Source organism: Drosophila ananassae, chromosome 2R (genome assembly GCF_017639315.1).
Source record: "Drosophila ananassae strain 14024-0371.13 chromosome 2R, ASM1763931v2, whole genome shotgun sequence".
NCBI classification, from domain to species: Eukaryota; Metazoa; Arthropoda; class Insecta; order Diptera; family Drosophilidae; genus Drosophila; species Drosophila ananassae.
This window is the reverse complement of record NC_057928.1, coordinates 25,146,816-25,164,554: the sequence shown is the minus strand read 5'-3', so window position 1 is coordinate 25,164,554 and position 17,739 is coordinate 25,146,816. Positions and strand designations below refer to the sequence as shown.

Genomic DNA, 17,739 nt, shown 5'->3' with positions numbered 1-17,739 from the left:
CTCTAAGATAATTGCTGCGATTAAAATAATAAACAAACAAAATCAATAACATGATTGATTTGTTTATTTTTTTTAGTTGCTATTTTTCCTTTGAAACCAGTTTTCATTCACAATTTTATAAAATTCTACAATATTTTAAAAATAAAACTATGACATCATAGCTGACACGTAATAAGATTTCAAAATTATAAGTACTTCATTATAAAATAAAGTAACTATCTCCAATGCGTCACTTTTTTGGGGAAATCCTCCATATTTTTATTTCCGTCTATGATGAAATTTGTGTCAAAAAGATCCCCCCCCTTTTTTAACTATGATTTGTAACTAATCATTCTGTTTACATTCTCGTTGTAGACAATAGGAGTATAGACCTTTAAAATACCACTAAAAATCTGCAGTCCCAGGATGAGCTGCAAGGTGCGGCTTATGGAGGACGGTTCGCTGGATGAGGAGCCACTGACCCTCAAGGAGATCGCCTACCAGAAGCTCTGCAACAACCTAGACATCATAAGCAACCACAGGCCAGATGGCCAGCGCATCCTCAACTCGGGCATCGTCCTGCCCAACGAGATATGTGACGGTTTCCTGGAGAACTACCAGCGTTTCAATCGTCCGCTCGACGACAGTGTCATCCGCCTCTTCGAGGACACACAGCGCACCTCCCTGAAGATCGTCAATCTGCGAAACAGTACACTCAGCAGCGTGGGTAAGTATACCTCTTGGGACTAAAAAGATCAAATAATAGAGTTGTTATCTTTCAGGTCTTGAGACCCTGATGAGGCACAAGCTCTTCTCTCTGTCCATGTGGTACTGCGACATGATCACCGTGGGATCACACCACTTATTAGCCCACTACGGCGACAGTCTGCGCTCCTTGGAGCTGGGCATCAGCTCTCACCTGCTCCAGTATGCGGAACCCAATGAGAAGGAACCGGTGGACTTTCAGCTCACCTGTCCCCACCTGCGGCGGTTAGTGCTGAACGGCGTGGTGATGCACCACCGGCTTCAGTTCGCCCATCTGCACGATCTGGGTCATCTGGATCTAACCTCCTGCGTGCTTGCTAATTTTAGTTTAGAGGCATTGGTGTCCCTGCCCAATCTGCACACCCTCATCCTGTTCAATGTCTGGCCCATAGCCAATCAGCTGCATGCCATCTGCTGTCTGAGACGCCTCTGCACCCTGGACATCTCCATATCTAGTTCGGGCAATGGCCAGGGCACCTACGACCTGCCAGATCAAACCTTGGAGATGCTAATGGACAACCTGCGCCACCTGACACACCTGGATATATCCGGTACGAATTTAGCTGGCAACGGGGTGGCCACCAAGGAGTCTACGAGTGCTAGCAGCACACAACTTAGCACCAAGATGGAGCAGCAATTTGCACTCACCGACATACCGGGACTAGCATCCCGCACCCAAAGGCCGCTCCAGTTCCTTGGACTGTATCACACGGCCCACTGGGCCTGCAAGAGGCATGACATCCCGGCTCTCGAGGTGGCCGGAGATGCCAACGAACAGCAGATACTTACAGCAGCACGATATTATCACGACAGACCAGTGCTATTGACAAGGGTAAGCTTGATCAGAGGTGTACTTTGAAGATGACTTCTCACATTTCTCTCATCATCAGGTACTGAACGATCTGTACCATCTTTTCCGATTTGAAAACTGCAAGGATATACACACGGCTCTGGATGTGGTGCTCTCTGCGATGGATCGGCATCTCAAGTTCAAGCACATGCAGATCTCCGGCAGGTTGGTGGTCATCTATGTGGAGTCTAATCAGTGTAGTCCAATTGGATATTCTTTTCTTATAGTGCCACTCTATTCTACATAGTCAAGGGTAGGGAACGCTCTAAATTTGGAACTCTGCTTCGCAACCACATCATTCGAACGCTCCTCAATGGCATGGAAATGCATCTCTCGGACGACACCATGCTCCGGAATGGTTATCTCACCCTGACTCAGTTCCATATGCCCATCGATGTGGTAAATTATTAGAATATCTAACAAATCGAATAAGAAATAATGGAGTACTCTTTGCAGCTCTTTGAATACGAGCGTCTCATTAAGATCCTGCTGCATGGCGTCTCTAAAACGGAACAGGAGGGATTCGTCCAACGTATTGCCATCTATCTGCTAAACACACTAGCGTGCCAGGTGGACGGACGACAGAAACTCTTCCTGGGAGAGCTGGGCGTAGTGAGTGTAAGTTATTTCTCAAAAAATTAATTCGAATCTTTATAATTTTAATTTTTATACTGTGTTTTAGACAATGCTGACACTTATCAAGGATCGCTTGACCCGATCCGTGTTTGATGATGTTATGGAAGTGGCGTGGTCCACCATGTGGAACGTAACCGATGAGACTGCTATTAATTGTAAGAGATTCCTCGATGGACGCGGCATGGAGTATTTCCTCAAGTGTTTACATGTGAGTGCAAGTAATGGGAAAAAAGAGTCAAGATAAACTGTAATACATTTTCTTCTTAAACGGAAATATCATTTGGATCGAAGCTAAGGGAATACCAATATTACCTAAACATTTGAATTTAAAATATATATTTCTTTATTGGCAGACCTTCCCCGATCGAGAGGAGCTGCTGCGGAATATGATGGGCCTGCTCGGCAACGTGGCCGAAGTGAAGTGGCTGCGACCCAAGCTGATGACCCAAGAGTTTATAGAGGTATTCGCCCGACTGCTGGACTCATTGAGCGACGGCATCGAGGTGGGTGCTACTGCTAGCTTGTGTTCGATGGTGCGCAATAGGGAGATACATCCTAACTATGCTAACCTGCGCTTCCAGGTCAGCTACAATGCGGCTGGGGTCTTGGCGCACATCGCCTCCGATGGAGCCGACGCCTGGACCATTAAAACGCCCTCACGGGAGCATGTGCTGGATCGAATGGTGGCCGCCATCCAGCGCTGGAACCTCAAGAGTGAGCGGAACATCAATTACCGCAGCTTTGAGCCGATCCTTAGCTTGGTGCGCTGCTATGAGACTCCCGAATGCCAGCACTGGGCGGTCTGGGCCCTCGCTAATCTAACCCAAGTGAGTGATCTAAAGTTAAGTCATCTAAGGGCCTATTTTATTTCCTATTTCTTTGCATGCCTCTTACTAAGGTGTATCCGGAGAAATATTGCCAGCTGGTGGAACAGGAGAACGGCATCCAGATCCTGAACGAGCTGATCGAACACGAGAGTCCGTACTCGGAGATCAAGCGCATCGCCCGCCTAGTGATTGAACAGTGCGACTCTGGATCAGAGCGGATGATCGAGGGCTAAGGCAACGACAGGAATATGGGATGCACGATAGCCTAATTTGTTGTAATGTTTTTCTTCTTAGCTTCCATTGTTTCCCCATTGTTTCAAAGGCAAAGTGCAAGTGTTATGTTGTTCAGGAGATTCTTCAATCTCAAACTACTCTTTCCTTCCTCGTTTCCCCTCAAGAGGCACCGAATGAATGATGAAACTTAAGCTACGCGAGAGATTTAAGAAAATGCAAAAACCTTAAGAGAAGCGAACAGGATATATTCAATAATATACATTATTTCTAGACTATATATATATTAATGTATATGTATGTATGATGCATCACATGTGGCAAGAAAGCGATCTATTAGGCAGTCGAAAGTGTAAATATTGTTAAAAACCGGTAGAGGAGGATAAACCAAAAGACAGGAGAAACGAGTAAGGCTAGCAATAGAGCTCTCCAGATTAAAGAAAACTTAAGAATTCAATTCCCGGGTCGAGTGTTCTTTCTTTAGCTACATATATAGAAGAATATGTATATCTGATCTGTTCCTAGATTTGTGTTCATTTTTTTTATTAAAACCCGAAACTCCTGTTTTGTTTTTTTTCTCCGATTTGACTCTAGCCTCATCCGTATCCGTATCCGCATCCGCATCCGCATCATCCGTAATCGATCCAAGTTCGTGGAGATTCAATCTATATAATCTAGCTATATAAACTAGAACCCTAGACTAGAACGTAAGAAAATGTAAATAATTGCGTGTATCAGTTATTAGAGTTCTCCGCTTGGCATTAATTATATTTATAACATTGTATGTTATCATTAGTTTCCTTATATTGTGTATACATATATACAATTTTGATTCGTAAGCGACATCACACCTGTGTCTTACAATTTCGTTATCAAAATTATCCTTATTCAGGAATACTCTTCCCCCATACATGCTCTGGCACTCTGGTACTTGAGTAAACATTTTTAAAACTATTTACTGGATAGAAATTTTATTTTCAATTTTATTTTAAAGGAAAATTTAGAATTTAATATTATGTTAAATATATAAAATACATATCGATTTCAAAAAGATTGAAGAAAAAAGTTGAAAAACTTAATAGTTTTGTTTTTGAAATTTTACGATTTTGTTTTAGAAAAGAGAGTTTTATAGATTTTTAAAATATAAATAAACAAACAAAAAACTAAATTTATGTTTTTTTTTCAGTTAAAATTTATTAAAGTCATAATTTCTATAACTTTTGGATTGAAATCCTTGTAGCAGAGTGTAGAGTGTGGTTGGGAGAGCTATTCCCTCGTCTTTTTTTCCATTTGTATGTGGTATGTGTACATTTCAATAAAGCTGCATCACTGTAACCGTGTTGGTAACTGAAATTGCGGTAGTCGATGGCCGGGAGGTTGCGTCACTGGGAGGACGGGGTGGTAGAAGGAGTGCCTGTTCTTGAAGGAGAGCTGAAATGCCAACGGGTTGAAAATGCTTCCGGCCAGGGCGCATGTGCCGTGGGAACTTGGTCCCGCATGTCCTCCTGCATGCATCCCCAATGGAACAATAATAAAGGAAACTTTGATGGTCTTGCTTGCAACCCTTGCCAGTGTTTCCCACCCACTCAACGGCGCTCTCTCCTCTCGTGGCCAGTTGACAGCTTTCGCCTCTCCGTCAGTTGTCATTTTGCCGCCCGGTGGAAAGTTCGATGTTTGTTGTTGCCGCCTGGAAAGTGAAAAGTGCAATTGCCGTTATTGTGCGTTGTGGGTGAAAACAAAACGGTAAAACACAGAAAACTATAAAAAATAAGTTCAAAAAGCCGTTAAGTTGTGAAAAAAACAATAAAATACAACCCCCTCGGGGGCAATCATGCAATAATTTTTTGCCAAATCATAGAAAGCAAATTTCATTCAATAGCCGGAGCCATTCAATTCAATTTAATCAATTTGGCATTGATTGCCTTCTTTTAATCAACAAACATCAAAACAAATACCCAGTTCCGGCAATGAAACATACAAAACAATAGTTTGCCATCCGGATTCTGCGCAGTTCCCAAAAAAAAATAAAAAATCAAATATAAACCGGAATAACATCAACAAGGAAACTTGCCAGCCAGCCATCCCGGCGGATCAATAACCTCTCCTTATCAATGAAGGAAAAATAAAAGAAAAGGGGGTTGCCTTGGCATTATATGAGAGAAGGGCGAGCAAAACAAAGGGCATCAAAGCACTGAGAAATAAAAATAGAAATATGTTTGCCGGGCATGAAATAGACTAAGGTATTGATTACCGGGATTTAGCCTATGATTAACCGGAATTATCTTTCTGGGCCCGCGAACTCGTGCAACAATTCCAAAGGCGACAAATTGTAACAAATAATGTCACGGGCCAAATAATATAAGAATCTAAAATTATAATCTTCTAGCGGGGATCGAACCCGGTACTGTCTGATTTTGTTTGGGAACAAAAGTACTCATGGGAACTTAGCGCATTCGGCCAAACCGGTGGCAGATACGATGGCGGCAAAGTTACACTTCAATGAGAAGAGCTTTTTGGGGTAAAAGCTTTTGAAAGCTTTCCGCAGTGGCCCCCATGGGGGTTTCCCTAAATATTTTATATTAAATGGCTGATTTTTGGGATATTTAAACATAGGATTATAATTCCATACTATATTTTAGAAATACTCTTAAATAAAAAAAAAAAATAAAAAAAATAATAAATATATTATATATTCTTGTTGATAATAAATATATTATTTTTTTAGATATCCCAACAGCTTAACTGTATTTAAGCTACAACCACTGCCTATAGAGACCAATCAAAAAATACAATTTTTATAAGAAATCGAAATATAATCCTGGATTGCCAGGACCAACAGAATGTGGCCGGGCTCCGAGCGAGGAAGCTCACGGGCCCTGGAACTGCCGACCAGTCAGCAGAACGCCGGCGGTAGTAGTCAACAAGAAACGCTGGCGGACATCGAGCACATATCCACCATAGCCGGCTCCCTGGCGTCCATTGGCTCCATTTCGCACACCCAGATGCGATATGTAAGTATCCTTAACACTATTTTTTAGAGAATATAAATATTAAATGGAAATTCTTATAGCAATGTACCAATGATGCCGGCTATGAGACGGAACACACCTCCCTTAACTCTGACTTCGATGAGGCCGAACTACGAAGGGAGTTGCTCAGAGATGTAAGTTTTTATTTAAAATTTAGACTTATATAATTAATAACTTTATTTTATTTTTTTTTATATTTTAAGAAATGGAAACTTCTCTTTGATATGGTAAGTAATTCCCTAAAGAAGTTCTTAATAAATGAATAATTTAATTATTCCTTCCCAGTTCGATCCCGAAGGATTTGGCGAGATCTCAGTTACGGAATTCCTGGTGGCTCTCAAGTCGCCTGAGTTCCTGTCCCAAGTGCCTATGAATAAGCGGGAACTGCTGCTGGAGCGGGCCAAGAAGGCTCAACTGCCCACCGGACCCGGTTACGTGACGTTCCAGGACTTTGTGAATGTGGTAAGTGGCCCTGTCCGCAATTACATTTGACATTGGTCAATGGCCCAGGACCCATGTGTGTTTACCTTCTCCTCCTCCTGGGCTGCTCATCAGCAGGAAACCCGATGTAAGTGCAAACACAGGTGCAAAGTACTCGGTCAGGACCACGGACAAAGTGTAGGCTCGTGTTCAAACAGACAGAGACGGAGACGGAGCCGGAGCCGGAGGACAAGGCTTCGTCCTGGCCACACGGCCGCACTCTTGTTTGGCAAATGCAAAAAGTGCGCTTGGCAAATAAATGCCTACGGCTACATAGGAAAAAAAGGATTTTATTTTAAAAGGATATTTAATATTTTTTTAAGCTTTCCATTAACGTTTTTTTGATAAAAAAAAAAGGGAGAAAATATTCAAGATGATTGCTTAAATTTATCCACATCCTTTGTATTCTCTCTGGAATTTGACCAATTTTGCAAATCCTTTCTCCGGGTGCAAGGTAACGGTTCCTTTGGGTCCTTGGCAACGCCCCGGCGGACATTTGATTGTTTGTCCTGGTTACCTGGAGCCTCGTTCTGGCCTATTTGCTCCGATGTGCTTCGAAAAAAGATTGTCCTGGCTAACTTGCAGTTAAGCTTGAGTGCAGCCGCTTCCTTCGGAAAAGTGACTTCTGCGTGGGAAGCTCTCTAGGCTCTCGGGGGCTTCCTTTTTGCTTGCCAATCCTATTGCATTTTGATTGATTCTCCCCAAAGTTGATTGGCACGCACACAAACCGCAAAGGACATACACAGGATATGGTACGATGCGGCCTAGGACACTCATGCATAATCAATTCCAAAGTGAATATTCCTTCGCCTTGGCAATTCGATTGTTTGCCAAAGTGTCCTTAAAGTCATGAATTAGCCAGGTCCATGGACATGCCTCGTATTTGTCCTTTATCTGTATATGTAGGGGTGTGTGTGTGCCTAACGGTAATTGTGGAGGGAGCATGTCCTTTAGCATTTCTTTACACAATGAATTCCCTTCACAAGGACATTATTAGATCCTTGTTTGGCCAGCTAATGCATTTGTTGTTCCGATTGAGGCTCTAACTCCACATCCTCCCTCCACTTAGTTGTTGGTTTGGAATTCATATCTCCGGCAGCCATCTGAGATCCTTGTTGCCAATGTAGACAACATATTTCCACTTAATTATAAATTTCAATGATCTTCTTGTGGACCAGGACTCGCGTGGAATGCCGCGAACGATGTCCGATGCTGGCAATGCGCCATGCATAATGCAGGGCTGCCGCTGATTGTTGCCTTTTTAACAAAAGCTCGCACGTGACAAATCCTTTTATGGCAGCGCAGAGACTCTCCAGCAGGCCCAGCCTCTGATCTGGTTGATCTGGTCCGGTGGTGGACCCGACGACGACGTCGACGACGCCACCGAGGGGCGCAATGTGTTGAACGTTATGACAACTGCAGGCACGAGGCTAACCTGCCCGGCTGGCTGACTGGCGACTGTTGTTTCGTCGATAGGATCGGGGTTCGATCGACTGCATCTGGCCAGTCCAAACCAGAGCCAGAGCCCCAGTCCCGGTCCCGGTGCCGGTGCCGGGTTTGGGTTCAGATTCTGGCTTTCAGACACAGCAGGCGGCGGCAGCCGGTCAAGAATCAATCTGTGTGGGTCTCTCTGGACATGAGCGAACTGTAGATGCTCTTATCGGGATTTCTGGACAATCTTAAGGGGTTTCCGGGAAATTTATAGTTGGATCACATAATTTTATGTAATATGGGAGCCTTAAAAATAGGGTTTAATATAATATTTAGGTATTTTTTAAATCAAAAATTTTAGTTCTTAAAAGTAAGATTTAAGAAATATGAATATAGTCCTTGACTTATCGATTTAAAATAGTTTCTAAACCTATATCTTACTTTCTAATTTATAAATAACTTATATTTATTGTCCTTTAAATCATTTATATCGTAATAATAGGACTTCTTATTATCTCAACTTCAGAAATCGCCTTCAGAATCCCTTCTTGCACTTGAATCCCTTGAGTATCAAGTTCTGCTCCTTCCTTAAAAGTCCTTGGCATATTCATTCATTAATTTCATTCCCTGGCCTTCGCCTTAGATGTAGAGCTTCAGTGACCCTTTGGATGAGGGTAGACACTTTTAATTGCAGCCGATGAGAAGTGGTGGTGGCGTTGGGATCGGGCAAAAAGCTGGAACGCCGCCAAGGAGCATTCTTGCATTAATCAGAAAGTCAACGGATCTGCCAAGCATTCGATCATTCGATCATAAACGAAAGCAATTGCGCAGAGCCCAACTGGTGCTGTCCTGGGCTCTGTCCCGATCCAGTCCGGCTGCCATTATCATAATCAGGAGACGCAGCTGGCAGACGCCGAGTGCTGCAGCTCCAGGTTGCACAACCGAATGCAAGGCAACCAGCTGAACCTGTGCCGAGCACGCACCAAGAAATTCCAGCGGCTTGTCTTCTTCTGAATGGGCCAACTGCAGAACGGTGGCTTCACTTCTTGGAGGAATGCCAGCTAGCCAGCCAGCCAGCTGCTTCTCCAGCTCCACGAGTTCCTGGTGCTGCATCTCAGATCGGGTTTATTGAATAAACATTGAGGAGTTGCACTCAAAAAATCAATGTAATTCGTATTAAATATGCAAAAAAAAAAGAGATATACTTTAAAAAACATAAAAATTAACTAAAAAACAGAGATACTTACTTTTTAAAAGAACTAAACTAAAAAGAAAAGAAGTAAACTTAAGAAACTTAAGAACTTCTTCAAGTGTCGTGATTCTCTCCCCATATCACCTGCCTTCTGTTACCATCCATCAGAGCGGTGGCGTCTGTTGCCGCTGATCTTCAGGCCAGATAGGCGGCGGAATCAGATCAGATTCGGACTTTGGAGCCGTGAGGCCCCGAAGTAGGTGCAAAATGCCTTGCGCCTCGGACTCGGGGGACGACTTGGACGCCTGTGCCAGTGCCAGTGCCAGTGGCAGCTTAAAACCTGGAGGCGATCTCTACGACGCGGTATTAAATCAATGCCAATCCATAAATGGCCTACGCGGCTCGTAGATTGAATTGGAATCTCTTGGCGATTTCATTATTCTGCAATAATATCGCGTAAATCGGAGTGGGGGCTTTAATATGAGCGAACACACATTTCTGGTTAATTATAAAGCAGTAGTTACTAACTCCTGATGGCCAGTTATCCAGCTAGCCAGGTGGGGTATCAATTATGCTCCATTACAGGTAGCATTTGAGTTCAAATTGAAAAGCAATAGAGTTACAGAACAATTTGGTCCAAAGCCTAAGATTAAAGTATAATTTTAAGGACTATGTCCTAACACTTTCCTTAAAGTTCTTCCATTTCCATTCATTTAATCGCCTTTTTTCCTGGCTGACCAGAAAACATTACTTTGTCTGTGATGACTTTGACTTGTGAATTTGAAACGAACTGGACGTGACAGTGTCAAAGATGGTGCTCCCCCGTCCCACTCCTACTCCTATCCTGTTGCTACACCCACATCCTTTCTCCAGCACTGGTTATCCTCCTCCTGCACATCCTTTTGGGTGCCTCGTTTGGGTGCTGACGATGTTTTGGTCAATGGTCAATTTGGCAGCCGTTTATTTTGATTGTTGTGCATCCGGGGCAAGGATAACGACATGCACCCGAAATGGACCAGGACCAGAACCCTTTCCTTCTACTCCTCCACATCCCTACTCCCATGTGCGTTGCAATATTTTTGCCATCGTCACGGAATTTGCCGATAAGCGAGTGGCGAGAATATTGTGGCAGCAATGCTTTCTGTTCTGGCATCCTGCGGCGTTCTCACATATAGGAACAAACATATATCTTGCAATGATCGTTTTTGCATGTTTTCCCCGGCACACCTGCAGGTGAGGTGTGTGTTGTGTGTGTGTTTTGTGTCCCATTTATACATTTATGGCTGGTATAATCCGTGCCACAAAATTTATCTACAAAACGAGAAACGGGAAATCGAATTTTGTATGTGTTTGCAGTCAACGGCAGCGGAAGATATACGCCGCATAATCCGGAATGTATGAGGAATATGGTACGCCCTTGGCCTCTAGTAGTTGTGGAAATCAAATTAGTTTTCGTAGGCTATTCACTATGCTCGCTACATACGCGACAACTAATTACGATGAATAAATTTAAATGGGGTGCTCGCGCACCTGACATTTACGACGACACCATAAAAACCCGAGCCACTGTCCCCAGGGGCCAGGGGTCAATGTATCAACCACTGCTGCATATTCCAACATACTCCTACTCGTACTTCTCTTCAAGCTCAAGTGCCTCGGGTAATTGCGTATAGAGGTGGAGGCGGAGAGCCCATGGAGATGTTGTTAAAGGCGGAAGCCCAGGCACGGGGTGCGCATCATTAACCCTCGGCGACCCTCGGTGTTAATGAGACGCGGGGCGACCAGAATACTCGATATAGTTGACCACTCCAAAGCCTAGGACACGCGCGAAGCTAGTATAGCACCTCACATCGGTTTAGTTGTGGCAGCTGATTCCCTGCCAGCCATTTGCGACTGCTCAGTGGGTTGGAAAACTCGCTGCCGCTCTATTTGATTGTTCCGAGCGATCCGATATCCGATTTCCACAGCACACGCCCCTCGACTCAAAGAACAGCTCGTAGAGCAAACAATGCGTGCAGTACCGACGGACTCAAGTGGAAGTCGCTTTCGGCGGATCCTGGATAGGTCCTTGCTGCCTTGTTTTTTGTGTCAGATGCCGTGGAGGCACCATTTTTGCCAATCCTCAAACAAAGTGAGTGGAAGGCAGAGTGCCTCGCGTGTCATTCCATTTCCGCCTGCCTCGAATCGCAAATCAAATACAGAAGAGAGCTCTGAAGGAGCAGCTGCCAGAGATCCTTGTCCTTTGCTTTACCATACACATGAAGAAATTGTTTAATTATTTATAAAATCTGAAAGAGACATCCTTGATATTATATGGAAAATATTATAGAGAATATAGAGCAAACCCTTTGTTTTTCTCTGTGCATACGCATATCCTTAATATCTACTCCATATGAAATTCACGATTTGCAGCTCAAACAAAAGCCAACGGGCGGTGACTTCCATCTCCATCCTCCATCCTCCATCTCCATCTTCGTCTCAATTTGAATTCTGTTAGTACAAAAGACGGCGTCAAAGGCCAAGACAAGTCAAGGTACTCATACTATATAGAACACTCCGGCGATTGTGATTGCGATTGTAGAAGCCACGGCTTCTTATGTGTGTTTATTGTTCTGACGGCGGCAAATACAGGAAACTGCAGAAAGGTGCAAACGAACTTCCGCTCCAAATCAGTTTTCGATTTGCTTTTTCCTTATTTTTTTTTTTTGTTGCGGGCTGCTTTCCATATCCATTTCAGCTGCTGTTTGCACTTTCCTCGCCTTTTGTTCGGCACGCGCTGGAGGAGCAGATGTCCCTTAAAATGAGTCGGGCTAAATTGGGGGCAAGATTCCTCTTAGTAGTTTTTTTTTTTAAATTTTTTTGGAACTTTTGAACCCAAGAAGCTGCAGGCGACTCTCTCTGATTGGCCTTAATCAATCATCATTGGCTGGGTCAACGGTAGCTGAAAGCCTGATTACCCTGTAATTAGGCAGCGGGATCAGGACGCAGGACCTGCAGAAGCAAGAAAAAAGATACAATGAAAAAGCCGGCAAATGTGAATTTAATGAGTAAAAATGTGATAATTAGCCAGGGACCCCCGAGAAGGCCGACAAAGGCCAAAAAAACAGGAACAAAAAAAAAATGGTAACTCTCGTCCCGCATCCTTTCGTCCCCGGGCTAATTACAGGCCGAAGTCATTTTGGCCAGACAAGTGCATCCGTCGTACGTAATTGCCGTGTTTGTTTAAGATTCAACAAATGTTCCAGAAGCAAGCTCCACCTGCAGCGATTCCCAAGCAATGCAAATTGAATTAGGCCTCGTCATAATATTGTCATTCAATTAGAAGATCTGGCAGGAGTCGACGCCGGTGTCGATGAATTTATTGGCTCCTGGCTGTAGGCACAAGCTCCAAGGTGTTTCCTCTGTGCAAACACAAGTCTCGAGTCACTGGCTTGCTCGTGGGCACTAAAAATATGGCATTTAATCAGCTGGTGACGAAAAATAAAGTAAATGAGTCTGGAATGTAATCAGAAGTCTATTTTCAGTTCAATACCCTTAATTAAATTGTCCAATTAATGAGATTTGGCTAACATTCCAATTAACTACCAATTATTTTCACTAATTGGTTGTTATACATTTACAAAATATACATTTTAAGAATATGAAACTGTGTTTTAATATGAAACTATTGTGCTTTGTGTAAAGATTCGCTTTTGTTCTTCCATTAACCGGGACTGAGACCATATAACAATGTTAATCAAATAGCACATTTAATAAGCCTCAAGCCACAAGGATGTTTTACATGGTCGCCAGGATATGCAGCCATGGGTCTACCATCTCTCTCTCTCCATCCAGGCAGTCTATAAATATTGCTCAACTGTTTGGAATAAAAATGTCAACACGGCGGGCGAGGTCATACGCAATGCATAATAGAGAAAGCACACAATGGTCTGCCGCCACCAGCACCCGGCCCTGATCCTGCGAGCCAGCCAGCCACCCAAAATATCCATACAATTATAGAGGTATAGAGCCACCGGAGCCACCGCCGGAGGAGATGTCCTTTTTTGCGCATAGCCACAGGGTCGGCAACAAAAAAATACGGGAAAATACATATTGCAATGTGTGTGTTTGTGGAGTTGCTGCTGCAACGGGCGCATTTCAAAGGAATTTTTTGTTACTCCTAGAGAGAGCCGCCAACGTCGTCCTACAGGCATCCTCCTCGTTCCTCACTCCCCGATCCTTTCGGCTGTTTGGCCATGTCCGCTGACCCAGCGTTAAATGTTTTGCCTCAATTTGTCGGCCTGTAAAAGGTGAATGAAGTGTAAGGTACAAAACAGGTCACATATTTATAAATTATAGTTACCTTTTAACTTTTTTTAAAGAATAATATTCGATATTGAAAAATTCTTAAAAAAGTAGTTTATGAAGGATTACATTTCACATATTTCTTAGCAAACATTATTCTTTTTATTGGAGGCAAGGAGAAGTGTTTCTAAAATAAATGTTGTAACTATTTTTGGGCCCTCCACTGTTACCAGGATCGAAGTCGACTACCTGGTGACGTCATGTGGCGATCCGGAATTCTTTCCCTTTAGCCAGGATAATGACATTATCAGCCACAGCAGCCGAGCAGCTCGTTGGGCAACGCAGTCAGCCAGAGTCCACTAAACAAACGATAAGCAATTATTTGTTGGGAAATATACGATTTTCCCCCATTTCGGCCCTGTTGGCACTTTGTTGTGATCGCTTGATCTTGCCGAAAAATGGGAAAATGCGATTTGTCACCCGGCCACAATGCGTGTTGGGTGTTCCCATTGTTGACAACACAGATTCTCTCCGCCCTTTGTCTGCGAATTGTAACAGTTTAATACTCGGAATTGGGTCCAGAAATCGGAAGTAAATCTTATTGTGTGTTTACTTCCTCCATTGGCAGCCAATGTTTTGATCTTCACCAAATTCCGTTGTGCAACACTGATTATGCAAATTAAGTGACAACCCTGGAACTGGAGTGCAATGGCGGATTAGTGGAAAAGAAACTTACGCACGCTGGCGGGAAAGCAGTTAAATAGTTTTTCGTTTTCTTAAGTGTTTATTGTTAATTGTTATAAATTGGATAATGAAAATGACTATCTTATCGATCTTATGAAAGAGAAAATTTTTCTCAGTTCGGATTTCACCGCGTAAGTCATCAATTGGATTGGAAATGATGTATTTATCAATGAATTTTAAAAGGCTTTAGTGGCTAGCTATTATTAAATAAGTATAATACAAATCCTATATAAATATTCATTGATAAAATGTTTTATTTGATCATTTAACGTTTAATTCATTCTTCATAATTCCGTTAGCTTGGGAAGTAGAAACCTAAAACGTGCTTGGAAGCGGGACAGCTGTAGCTTCCAGTCTGGAAGGAAATTTATCAATTAAAATAAAATTTAATAATTACTGGCACTAACTAGCCCCGACTGGCGGAAGTAACTATTTTGTGCCTGCGGCCGTGTCAAGCTTAATTTGTGGCCTTTTTCTTTCGCAATCGTAATCGTGCATTTTAATTGCGTGTAGGCTTCATTTGGATTCTTTTTCCCCACAAATCCCTGTCCCCGGCTTTTGTTAATTAAACACAATACACATTTTCCGCTTTTTGCGGATTTTCGTCTGCTTTTTTTTTAAGCCCGCTTTATTTTACATGTTGTTATTGTTGGTGCTAGTGCTGCTGCTCCGGCTGCTGCTTCTGTTTTATGTGCGGACTTTGCTTGGATGGCATCTTTGCTAACATCTTAATTACATAATAAACATTTAGTTTCGCCAGTCACACGCATAAAGATTCTGTTCATAATTTTATGGCTCGTTTAGTTTTCGGGTTAGTTGGAGATTTATGCTGCCGATTTGCCAACGATAACTCCCACGAAGGGGGCGAGCAGAACAGCACTCGCCTGGTATAAGAGTAGTGGATGTGACTGTATATGTTTCAGGGGGGAGTACAGTAATGTCCATTTTATTGTGGCCACCTGCGGCCAACAACCCTATTAACCCTTCGACGGGTCAATGGGCTTAAAGCACTGCGGTCACTGTAAAATATTGTTCGGGAGCAACTAGAAACTCAAATTTTCGGGTGCGCACGCGCAGGAAGCACAAGCTATCCTCGGGATCGATGTCGCGAACTCCACTCTGGGCCAGCCTCAAAAAACTGGCATGCATGTGCTTCACAATTCCCTGGGCGGTGGTCAGATCAAAGGATGTGTGGAGCAGAGTATCGGTAACGTTCTCAGAGACCACGTATCCTTGGGCCTGTTCCATAATACGGTTCGTGTTCTCCATATTGCGCTGCACCACCTCCTCCATGGCCTTGAGATAGATCTTCGACATCGTGACAAAATGTAAAAATTACAAAAACTAAATTTAAAATTGTACAAATAATATAATAGTCGATTAAAATTTCCGATCCGTGTCCTGACGGAGTTGATGCGGCTCTGAAGTATGTTCCCCAAACAGGTTGACACTTTGGTTCGAGTTTTAAGCTCAGGCCTACTCTATTAGGATTAAAATAAAGTACAATCTCATAATAATACTCCATTCTTTTTCCAGATGAGCGGCAAGCGGACGCGGAGCTTCAAATGCGCCGTACACCATCGGGATAGAGAAGTCTGCTCCGAGAACGATTTTCAATTGGTGCTCCACGAACCGCCACTCTTCCGGAAAATGGTCCATGCCGTGGCCATGGAGATCCTGCCCGAGGAGCGGGATCGCAAGTATTATGCCGATCGCTACACTTGCTTTCCGCCGCCATTCTTCATAATCCTCGTCACAATAGTGGAGGTGGGTTCAGAAACTATATCTTTTTGAAATAATTTTTTTATTGAAAATGTTTTGCTTTTTTAGCTCGGATTTTTTGTCTACCACACGATGGCCACTGGTGAGGCCGCTCCAAGGGGGCCCATTCCATCGGACTCCATGTTCATATACCGTCCCGATAAGCGCCATGAGATCTGGCGCTTCTTGTTCTACATGGTGCTACACGCCGGATGGCTCCACCTCGGCTTCAATGTTGCCGTTCAGTTGGTATTTGGCCTGCCGCTGGAAATGGTCCATGGCTCCACGAGGATTGCCTGCATCTACTTCTCAGGAGTGCTGGCGGGGAGTCTGGGCACCAGCATTTTTGATCCGGAGGTCTTCCTGGTGGGAGCCAGTGGTGGCGTTTATGCCTTGCTGGCCGCTCATCTGGCGAATGTCTTGCTTAACTATCACCAGATGCGTTATGGCGTGATAAGATTGCTGCACATTTTGATTTTCGGTAGGTTCTAATAGGAATTTACTTCTAATTTATACGAAATACTTACTCTTCATCCTTACAGTTTCCTTTGACTTTGGGTTCGCCATTTATTCGCGCTATGCTGGTGAAGATCTGCCCCTCGGGTCGTCGAGTGAATTTCCATCCATCGATCAGACTGAAGGACCGGCAGCAGTCTCATTTGTGGCGCATCTGGCTGGAGCAATAGCTGGGCTGACGATCGGGCTACTGGTACTCAAGAGCTTCGAACAGAAGCTGCATGAGCAGCTGCTCTGGTGGATCGCCCTGGGAACATACTCAGCACTAGTGGTGTTCGCCATTGCCTTCAATATCATTAATGGATTCGCCCTGTTGAACACTCGTGTGGAAAAAATTCGGGTTACAGCGACATATTTCAACGATTTTCAGGTGTAAGACATCCCCGGCGGATTTGTACTAATATCTGGAACAACATTATTAGTTTATTAGCTTTGTCTTTAATTAATTTTCTTGAATTTTTGTTCATTGCGTTCCGTTGAATTTTTATTGTTTTCGGACGTCGTTTAAGTTTCCCGTTTATTGTTTTGTTAGCTCTGTATCTGTATCTGATCAGGTATATAGAAATATCTTTAAAATGCTTACGTGTAATTTGGCGTAAATAATTTTGTTTTGTTTGCTAGCTATGTATAAGCAATAAGAATTGTGCGAGAATATTTACAACAAATCGAACTGATTAGGTGTAACATAATGCTCAAGGATAACAACATTTTCCAAGTGGATAAGCATATAATATTGAATGCTGAACCATAAGACTTTATAGGATCTAAGAATAAAACTACAAGACGCTGTAAAATACGAAATAATATACGTACGCTTCGAAGGGCTATATGGAAACCGATATTTGCAATGCAGTTTATTTTTTTAATTTAAAATTCACAGGCCTTATATTTGAGATAAACCTACCTCAAGTCCACAACTGAATAAATATAACAAAAATGGCGATAAAATCGGTTTCAATTTGATATAGCCGAGCGTATAGCATCACTGCCAGCTTTAGATATTCAATTAAGATC

The 17,739-nt window shown here is 43.2% G+C and overlaps 3 protein-coding genes across 6 annotated transcripts; 2 read left to right on the top strand and 1 right to left on the bottom strand.

Annotated features, from left to right (window-relative positions):
* Positions 1–382: 382 nt before the first annotated feature.
* On the top strand, positions 383–4,623 carry LOC6507659 (protein zer-1 homolog). Of its 3 annotated transcripts, none has more exons than XM_032454728.2 (9): positions 383–706; positions 762–1,576; positions 1,635–1,759; positions 1,822–1,993; positions 2,051–2,212; positions 2,277–2,438; positions 2,584–2,733; positions 2,812–3,057; positions 3,129–4,623. In XM_032454728.2, the coding sequence occupies exons 1-9, from the start codon at positions 406–408 to the stop codon at positions 3,288–3,290; spliced, it is 2,295 nt and encodes a 764-aa protein (XP_032310619.1). In that variant the 5' UTR covers positions 383–405; the 3' UTR covers positions 3,291–4,623. The 3 variants fall into 3 exon arrangements, with proteins under 3 accessions (XP_032310619.1, XP_014765393.1, XP_032310618.1); XM_014909907.3 differs by having other exon boundaries at positions 2,584–2,763; XM_032454727.2 differs by having other exon boundaries at positions 2,584–3,057.
* Positions 4,624–4,943: 320 nt separating this feature from the next.
* LOC26515182 (protein rhomboid) lies at positions 4,944–17,564 on the top strand. Of its 2 annotated transcripts, XM_032454729.2 has the most exons (8): positions 4,944–5,031; positions 6,014–6,299; positions 6,359–6,451; positions 6,521–6,544; positions 6,603–6,779; positions 15,985–16,215; positions 16,279–16,690; positions 16,752–17,564. In XM_032454729.2, the coding sequence occupies exons 2-8, from the start codon at positions 6,129–6,131 to the stop codon at positions 17,099–17,101; spliced, it is 1,458 nt and encodes a 485-aa protein (XP_032310620.1). In that variant the 5' UTR covers positions 4,944–5,031; positions 6,014–6,128; the 3' UTR covers positions 17,102–17,564. The 2 variants fall into 2 exon arrangements, with proteins under 2 accessions (XP_032310620.1, XP_014765706.1); XM_014910220.3 differs by lacking the exons at positions 4,944–5,031; positions 6,014–6,299; positions 6,359–6,451; positions 6,521–6,544; positions 6,603–6,779 and adding an exon at positions 14,410–14,579.
* LOC6507397 (dynein light chain roadblock-type 1) lies at positions 15,054–15,880 on the bottom strand. The gene has a single exon (XM_001956058.4). It carries the CDS (start codon positions 15,763–15,765, stop codon positions 15,451–15,453), a length of 315 nt encoding a protein of 104 aa, XP_001956094.1. The 5' UTR covers positions 15,766–15,880; the 3' UTR covers positions 15,054–15,450.
* Positions 17,565–17,739: the final 175 nt, after the last annotated feature.

What these genes read in the sequence shown, in the direction of transcription:
- LOC6507397 (XM_001956058.4), bottom strand. Translation starts at nt 15,765, where the DNA reads ATGTCGAAGATCTATCTCAAGGCCATGGAGGAGGTGGTGCAGCGCAAT.
- LOC6507659 (XM_032454727.2), top strand. Translation starts at nt 406, where the DNA reads ATGAGCTGCAAGGTGCGGCTTATGGAGGACGGTTCGCTGGATGAGGAG. An exon ending in TCCATATGCCCATCGATGTG is followed by an intron (nt 1,994 to 2,050) that starts GTAAATTATTAG and finishes TACTCTTTGCAG; the next exon opens with CTCTTTGAATACGAGCGTCT. An exon ending in CCCTCGCTAATCTAACCCAA is followed by an intron (nt 3,058 to 3,128) that starts GTGAGTGATCTA and finishes CCTCTTACTAAG; the next exon opens with GTGTATCCGGAGAAATATTG.
- LOC26515182 (XM_032454729.2), top strand. Translation starts at nt 6,129, where the DNA reads ATGTGGCCGGGCTCCGAGCGAGGAAGCTCACGGGCCCTGGAACTGCCG. An exon ending in TCCAGGACTTTGTGAATGTG is followed by an intron (nt 6,780 to 15,984) that starts GTAAGTGGCCCT and finishes TTCTTTTTCCAG; the next exon opens with ATGAGCGGCAAGCGGACGCG. An exon ending in TCCTCGTCACAATAGTGGAG is followed by an intron (nt 16,216 to 16,278) that starts GTGGGTTCAGAA and finishes TTGCTTTTTTAG; the next exon opens with CTCGGATTTTTTGTCTACCA.